The 9,516-nt window shown below is 36.7% G+C and overlaps 1 protein-coding gene across 1 annotated transcript; it reads right to left on the reverse strand.

Moving 5' to 3' along the window:
- Nucleotides 1-5,122: 5,122 nt before the first annotated feature.
- On the reverse strand, nt 5,123-8,938 carry LOC122276941. Its single transcript, XM_043086828.1, has 4 exons — nt 7,281-8,938; nt 6,717-6,945; nt 6,521-6,593; nt 5,123-6,393 (listed from the first exon to the last, which is right to left on the reverse strand). Exons 1-4 carry the CDS (start codon nt 8,936-8,938, stop codon nt 5,123-5,125), a joined length of 3,231 nt encoding a protein of 1,076 aa, XP_042942762.1.
- Between the last annotated feature and the right edge of the window lie 578 nt (nt 8,939-9,516).

Consider the following 9,516-nt stretch of genomic DNA (forward strand, 5'->3'; position numbering starts at 1 on the left):
ATTCTCTCAAAATCTTTCCTTGTCTTAATCATATGTTTCGTCTTTTTACTAATACTCATCAATGTACCCAGTATATTATTACAAATATTCTTCTCTATGTGCATGACATCCAAACTATGTCGCAACATGCAGGATGACCAATATGGCAAGTCAAAAAAAAAAAATACTACGCTTTGTCCAATTCAATTCTGCTGCACCTCATTTTCTCTTGTTCTTTCCCCAACCTTTGCCAAAATTGTTCGCTGCCACATGTATCAATTGTTCCAGTATCTTTTCCCCAAACAACTCATTTGGTGCAATTCTATCCTCTACTCGCCCATCAAACTTAGCGAATTCTGTTCTCCATGCATGATTTTTTGGTAGATAACGTCGATGACACATGAAACACAACTTTTGAGAATATTTTAACCACTCACTAGTAGTTTCTTTATTACACGTCGGACACGCTAACTTCCCTTTAGTACTCCAGCCGAAAAGATTCCCATATGCAGGAAAGTCATTTATCGTCCACATTACCGCAGCATGCATCTGAAAAGTTGTCGATGTTGATGCATCATAAGTTCTGACACCTGTTTCCCATAACTCTTTCAGCTCTTCAATCAACGACTGCATATATACTTCAATGTCATTCCCAGGTGATCTCGGGCCGGGGATAAGTAAAGTTAACAAAAAATTGGGCGCCTTCATGCACCTCCATGGTGGCATGTTGTACCGAATCAACACTATAGGCCAAGTGCTATAACTTGTACTCATATTCCCAAAAGGGTTGAATCCATCTGTTGTGAGTCCTAGACGCACGTTCCGAGCTTCTATCCCAAACTCTGGATACTGATTATCAAAAGATTGCCACGCAAGTGAGTCAGCTGGGTGCCTCATAAATCCGTCATTATTAACTCTTTTCTCCCTATGCCACTTCATATCGTGAGCTGTTTTCTTACACATATATAATCTTTGCAACCTAGGTCTCAATGGAAAATTTTGCAAGACTTTAACTGGCAGGTTTTTCTTACCCTTCCACCTCGACTCTCTGCATACAGCACATTCTTGTTTTTCCTCGTTCTCCTTCCAAAATAAAACACAATCATTCTTGCATGCATGTATGGACTTATACTCAAACCCTAATCCCTTTCTCAATTGTTTCGCTTCATAAAAGTTCTTCAACAATGTGGACCCTTCAGGAAGCACTTCGTTAAATAAGTCTAATACCATGTTTATTGCTTTGGTCGACATCCCACACAATGACTTAATGTGAAGCAACCGTACAATAAACGACATTTTGGAATGTTTTGTACAGCCTAGATACAGCTTGCGCTTTGCATCTTCCCACATTGTAGGAAAATTCCCAGAATCATTCCCTCTACCACTTGAGGCATTGTCGTCAACCTCATCCATAAACATCTCAGCTCCAATATCACTCAACATCTCCTCCATCTCATCTCGCTCATAATCGTCATCCATGTGCCTCGAATAATTCGGATGACCGAATAATCTATCCGCTGATTGTGCATACGGCTCACCTTGCAGTACCCATTGAGTATACCCCAAATCCATACCATTCACAAATATATGAATTTCAACTTCATCCAACCCTATCGCACACAAATTTTTACAACCTCGACATGGACACTTATCTCGACTATCAGCAGAGGCCCTTGCAAAATCAATAAAGGTTCTTACTCCACGTGCATAGGGTATGTAATCATTTCCAAGTCTATCGCCTAGCTGCATCCAACTTTTATCCATTTCTATAAACATCTAATTATTAGTAACACGTTGTATACTATAATACACATGCATGTCATGCTTCCATTCAAATTACTCTTTTTGAAGGTAGTTGGTCCTATCCCATTCGAAATTATATTATCCATATTGCACAAGTTCCATCACTCTACTACTTTCCACGTCAGTAGAAATTTTGGCAGCACCTCCCCATAGTTCTCCAAGTATACATCTTCACATAGAGGGATTGTGACCCTATGAACAGTATACCCGAAGAACAATAAAGAAGGACACCGAAACTTCATACTAAACGTGTTCAGTAGGAATAACATGAATGTGCAATACAGATAATATAATCTCAAACTGTCCACACTGCATAATTCAGGAATTAATGTATACCTAAATGTACACTAATTCCCGAACGGGTCTAAGGTTATTTATGCAATGTCATACAATATCTTACAAAAAACACTACCAACAATACCTCAACCATGTTCATTGAATTAAAAACTACAAACAAGAATTTCCATGTGTTATATATTGTTAAACAAAAGTTTAGATAGAAGAATATTATACTATATAATTTATTATAATTTGTATTATATTAGTTCTTAATCTATTAAATTTTAATTGTTATAGTAGTATTATATTATACTATATAGTTTATTATAATTTGTACTATATTAGTTCTTAATCTAATAAATTTTAATTGTTATAGTAGTATTATATTATACTATATAGTTTATTATAATTTGTATTATATTAGTTCTTAATCTAATAAATTTTAATTGTTATAGTAGTTCTATATTATACTATATAGTACTTATTTATATTATATTTACTAATACTATACTATATATTAGATTATAATTTGTATTAGGGATTCTTCATCTAATAAATCTTAGAAAAAATCTGGGGAGCGGTCGGGCTAATAAACATAGAAGAGGAGCCCACCACTAATCAGCTGACACCTAGGCTTTTCATCTAAGCTATCTTGTGTTGCACTACATCTGATTCCTGTATATTAGCATAACTGCCTTCGCATCTCCTCTCTGCCCCGTCGCAAGGCTGCTCGCACCCACCTCTCGCACGACACCTCTCTCTCTCGCACGACTGGAGGTAGCACAGTTGAAACACATACGCCTTCGTCTCTTCTAGCAACACAGAGGCTAATTGTGTTCTGTTTCTACTTCATTTTCTTCTTTGTGAACTTGCATTTACATCATCTGCAAAAGGAAAAGATAATCGATGGGACTAATATTGGAAGGGGAAGAGAACGACCAAGTCTTGCTTCTACACTTGTGATATTGGAAGGGGAAGATAATCGATGGCATTTTCAGATCCCATAGCAATACGTACAATACACTTGTGATTTTCTCTTCTACATTTTAGCAAACACCTTGTATGCACACTGTATTCTCCATCTCAGCATGTCTTCCATGTTTCCATCATCCTTTTCCTTGGTACAAACAGCCAACCTTCATACCTCCAACATAAACTCTAATACTTCAATCCATCAAAATAGAAACAGAGAAATTGAGAAATTTTTCAGGAGACCACCATCATCTTTTTCTTGTTTTCTTTTGTTAATCTAATCCAATTCCATTGTTATGTTTACTTTACTCATGTTTTTTTAGAAATTAAATATGAAATTTATTTACTCGCTTTTTGTTGGAGTTTGAACGCCATATGATGCTTCTCTCCAACCATCGCCGAAGGCTTATACAAATTAAATTTTGTAAACCCGATTGATTTACAGTCAAATTCAAGAAAACATAGTTCAAATTTTCTCCAATAGAAAACCAGTGATTTTTTTTGCCAAAAAATGAAAAAATTTCTCTGAATACCATCACAAAGGGGAAGAAATAGAGCTTTATGTACAGATTTACAAAAATCACAACTCTTTACCGAAAGCAATATTTTGAGGTTTTTATTATTTGTTGAATTCCATCACAAGCCGTTCGAGTTGCCAGTCGGAGATTTTTTTTTTTTCTTTCCAGTTGAAATCTTCATTTGGGTTGGAATGGAGTAGAAAATAGGGGTAGCAAGGAAGACGAACAGAGGAAAACATGAGGTGCACGAAATCAGTAGGTTGCTTCTGATTAGAAGTGTTTCTGTGTGGTGGAACCTATTTTTTTTATAGTGTATTTTCTTACCTGGCAAGCAGTGATTGGAGGGCTGCTCTTCTATGTTTATTAGCCCGACCGTCCCGCAGCTGCTTTGTAAATCTTAATGTTATATTATAATATAATTATATATTATAGTACTTATTTATTTCTTATTTACTAATATTATACCATATATTAGATTATAATTTGTATTATATTAGTTCTTAATCTAATAAATTTTAATTGTTATTATATAATTATATTATACTATATAGTACTTATTTATATTATATTTACTAATACTATACTATATATTAGATTATAATTTGTATTAGGGATTCTTAATCTAATAAATCTTAATGTTATATTATAATATAAATATATTATAGTACTTATTTATTTCTTATTTACTAATATTATACCATATATTAGATTATAATTTGTATTATATTAGTTCTTAATCTAATAAATTTTAATTGTTATTATATAATTATATTATACTATATAGTACTTATTTATATTATATTCACTAATACTATACCATATATTAGATTATAATTTGTATTAGGGATTCTTAATCTAAAAAATCTTAATGTTATTATATAATTTCAAATATAATAAATATATTGCATATATTGCACAACAAATAATCACACTACATATTATATATAATATGTATATATATAAATTATTTAATCACACATATTACACAATAAACAATCATTCACACATATTACACAAATAATCCACAATAAACAATCCTTCACACATTTTTTTTTTTAAAGAAGAGCCGAAGATCACCTGTCCATTAGTGACCCCGTCCCAATTTTATTAAGAAACCCTCACTTATGGCGGAGGAAAACCGTGGTTACAGACCGACACCTGGGGTTACAAATAAAACCAAATAAAAACCAAAACCAGGTATCAAACAAAAACCTATAAGCCTCTAACCAGAAAAAAAAACACAACAACAAGGAACAAACCAAAAAGCAGAAACCACCTGCAATAAAAAACATTAGCACAGGAGAAAAAAAAACAAAAAGGAAATAACCTTACCAAACCAGCACTACCCGATGACTTCAACGCAACGAAGGTAAACCCAATTTATCCAAACGAATTAAACCTCTGGGAATCCTAGGCATATCCCCAATAACATTCCAAACCGAATGGTGACCAGCTGCACCTCTCTTAGCCAACCAGTCTGCAACTTTATTGCCCTCTCTATAAACATGCCGAAACACGTAAACCATAGAGTTAGTAATATCAAGAATATCTTCCCAGAAATCCTCCAAATACTAGACACCACATCTCCTCCTATTCCACCACGAGATAACCACTTGAGAATCTAATTCAATTTCTACCAAGTGAATACCCAAATGTTTACAGGCTTTGAGACCTTGCAGAAGAGCTAACAACTCGGCTCTATTATTAGAACCAAAATCAATATGAGAAGAAAAAGCATGAACCAAATGACCGCGATCATTTCTAATAATCCCACCCACCCCTGAAGAACCTGGATTACCAAGGCTACTGCCATCTGTATTCAACTTGAACCACCCGTGAGCAGGTTTTTTCCAAGACACAAGCTGAAAATGAGGTCTAACTAGATCCAAAGCCGGAATCTGTAAAGCCTGCAAGATATCCAGATCATACCGGGAGCAAGTATTAACCTTATTCATGTCTTGACACATAGAAGTCATCCAGGATTTAATAGCATGCCAAACTGAGTTGAAAGGCTCAAAACGCCCCTCCATACGGGCCGTACATCTTCTTTGCCAGAGTTGCCAAGTAATGATGGAAGGAAGAAAACCGACCAAACGCCCCACTTGAGAAGAAGAAGAAGCACGTCGAAACCAGGCTTTCACTATCTCCATCCAGGAGCGACCAATAGGAAGACCAAAAATAGTACCACAATAGTGCCAAATCTTTGCAGCAAAGACCCCTTCAAACAAGACATGGTTTTGATCTTCATAACTGCCTTTGTCACAACAGTCACAACGAGAAACTATAGGAATACCAATCCGACGAAGACGATCATCAACACTCAAAGCCATATTCCAAGCTTTCCACATAGCAATAGAGATTTTAAGGGGAAGGGATTTATGCCACGTCCAAGAATGCCATTCCATGCTAGACCCTCGAACTCGAATACAATCCCAAGCCGATTTAGTATTGAAATTACCACTATCATGCTTCGTCCATATCAACACATCCGATCCCCCCTTACAACGAGCCAAAGCCTCAATTATGTTATCCACATTATTCTGACCCACTAAATTAGTCAATAAATCTACATCCCAGCTATTCGACATTTTACAATCCTTAATTTGAAGCAGCGGGTTTCCCACAATATGGAAATCATCAATTAAAGGACCATCTTCCCTCCATTTATCATACCAAAATAAAATGTTTCCATCCCTAATACGCCAGTTGGAATTATTGAGAATATTGGGAATACTTTTAACGATCATTTTCCAAAACCTTGTACCTTTTTTGGTGTCAAGAAGGGACCACGGAGAAGATCCCACATATTTTTCTTTAAAGAATCTTGCCCATAAAGATTTACCTTGAATTAAATTCCAAGCAAACCGCATGTGCAAGGCTTTTTGCATATCATCCAAATTGCGCAACCCCAGACCACCTTCCTCAACTGGCTTACAGATATTAGTCCAAGCCACCCATTTTTTTTTTACCTTTCCCATTCGCCTCGCCCCAAAAGAAGGTGCTCATCAGACGATTAAGGACTTGGATAATAGATTTGGGAACCTGCAAAACAGCAAACAAATGTAAAGCCATACTAGAAAGAACATGTCTAAGGAGAATCAGATGACCACCCGAGGAGAGAATCTTCATTTTCCAGCCGCTAATTTTTTTCCAGACTTTATTCACCATCTCCTCCAAATGCCCTTGCTTGAGACGCCCCAAAACAATAGGAACTCCTAAGTACTTAAAGGGAAAAGATCCTTCTGAAAACCCTGTCATCCGCTTGAGAGCTCTCTTACGGGCCGACGAGATTTTTCGAGAAAAGAACATAGAAGTTTTATCTTTATTGATCATCTGCCCTGACCAATTTTCATACTTCTCAAAAACCCGTAATAGCTCCCTAATAGAATTCTTGCTGCCATTCAAAAAAATCACAATGTCATCAGCGTACATAAGATGAGAAATCAGGGGAGTACCTCGGGCTTGAGAAAATTGACCAATCCTTTTTTCTGCCACACTATGTTTCAAGAGTCTCGAAAGGACCTCTTGAACAATAATAAAAAGATAAGGAGAGAGAGGATCCCCTGACGAAGACCACGACCCCCTTGAAAGAATCCTTTTGTCGTACCATTAAGCATCACTGAATACCAAATATTGGAAATACAAACATGAATTAAATCACAGAAAGAAGGAGGAAAACCAAAGCAACGAAGCACCTCCAACAAAAAATTCCAATCCACTCGATCATACGCTTTAGCCATATCAACTTTGAGCATGATATTACCACCATGAGATTGCTTGTTAAGAGAATGGACCATTTCCTGAGTAAGACTGATATTTTCAAAAATACTACGCTCAGGAATAAAAGCGCCTTGCTCAAGAGAAATCATCTTGGGAAGAAGGCCAGTAAGACGATTAACAATAATTTTGGAGCATATTTTATAGAAAACCGAACAAAGACTGATAGGCCTAAATTTGTCGAACCCTGAAGGCGAATCCATCTTCGGAATGAGCACAATAAAAGAAGCCGTATAGAACCTCGGAAGAGATTTAGAGATAAAAAATTCTGAAATAGCAGACAAGACATCCATCTTCACTACCTCCCAGCAGCTTTTAAAGAAACCCGCACCAAAACCATCCGGCCCTGGTGAACTATTTATAGGAATAGAAGAAAGAGCCTCATGAACTTCATCCAGAGAAGGAATGCGACAGATATGGATACTATCCGCTTCATCAATAACCGGGGATATTAAGTAAGATAAATCCGGAAGCTCTCTTGACTGGTTGGTATTTTGAAGAAAACCAGAAAAATAATTAACGGCACCTTGATGAATGTCTTCAGGTGAAGAATACTCTACCCCATTCAACGTTCTCATCTCTTGAATTCTCTTGTTCCTTTTACTAGCTAAACAAACATCAAAAAATTTAGTGTTTCGGTCTCCTTCCATTTTCCACTTTAGCTTAGCCATTTGAGCCAATCTAGTATCTTCTCTACGCCTCCAAGATGACAACTCAACAGTGGAAGAAACAAGCTCTCTTTCGACATCTTCATTCCAATCCCTTTGAAGACTACCCTCAAGTTCCTCAACTTTCTTTTCAAGGGCATCAATCTGAACATTTGTCCTCCCAAAAACTGTCTTGTTCCATTCCCGAAAAGCCACTTTTAACTTTTTAAATTTATTAGCAAGTTTAAACAGACCTGTACCAACAGCAGGAGCATCCCAAACATTCTGAACAAACTCCATAAAGTCGGGATGCTCCACCCACATTTGCTGGAACCAAAATGGAGAGGGGCCATAGGAAAAAGGATCCTTTCGAAATTCTATGTACATAGGACAGTGATCGGACGTGGCCCTCGGCAGATACGAACAAGTCACGTTGGGACATTTAGTAAGAAGGTTAGGATCAATGAGCACCCGGTCCAATTTAGCCCAACTTCTAGAGAAACCTCGTTGACCATTACACCAAGAAAACTTACCTCCCTGTGATTTCACGTCGATCAAGCCGCCCAGATGAATCCAACTATTAAAATCATCCATGGCTAGACGAGGTCGTGGTCTACCTCCCTTCCGTTCCAGCTCAGACCGAATAATATTAAAGTCACCGGCGAACAAACAAGGCTCTGTACCAGTGCTAGCCAAACGTAACTCTTCCCATAAATTCCGTCTCTCCATCATATTGCATTTGGCGTAAATAAAACAGCCCAGAAAATTGAAGGGACCCTCCGCTATACGTAAGGAAATAAACTGCGAACTCATACGGGAGACTTGAACATCCATATCATTCATCCAGAAAATCCAGATTTTCCCACCTGACGCTTCATTGGAGATAACATGATTAAAACGAAAAGCCCGCATATATTTTTGAGCTTTAACAAAGGTCTGAAACGGTTCTATCAAGACTACCATCTTTGGCTTATACTTGACCAGGAGCTGATTTAAACGACTTTTCGACGTACCAATCCCTTGTATATTCCAAACCAAAAGAGGACTGATCATAGAGAGAACTTAGTGGCTCGAGTGGGAACCCGAGAGGAGCTTCTAACTTTCTCAAACTGTCTTTTAGTATACTTCCTCTTCACAACATCCCCCTCGGTTTCCGTATGGTATTCCTTGTCCTGTGGAAAAATATCAACATGTAATTCTGGTTCCGGATCAGACCTTGAACCTTCTTCCACGTAAAAAACATCCTCCTGAATGTGTACATCTTGCCTCAATCCTTCACACATATTACACAAATAATCCACAATAAACTATATATCAAAAATTTCACAATAACAATCCTTCAACAAAATTGACAACAAAATTTAGCTATAGAGTTTAGTATAATATACCTTGTGCTCACAATATCCTCCTCTTACAAATCACAAGTTTTCAACAATCCACAACAAACAATCCTTCAAAAAATTCACAAAACAAGGTAGTTAAATACATATAAAACAAATTGACAAATATAATATAAATTGTAAATACATTAAGCTTTGAAA

The sequence above is a fragment of the Carya illinoinensis genome, chromosome 9 (assembly GCF_018687715.1).
Source record: "Carya illinoinensis cultivar Pawnee chromosome 9, C.illinoinensisPawnee_v1, whole genome shotgun sequence".
NCBI lineage: Eukaryota > Viridiplantae > Streptophyta > Magnoliopsida > Fagales > Juglandaceae > Carya > Carya illinoinensis.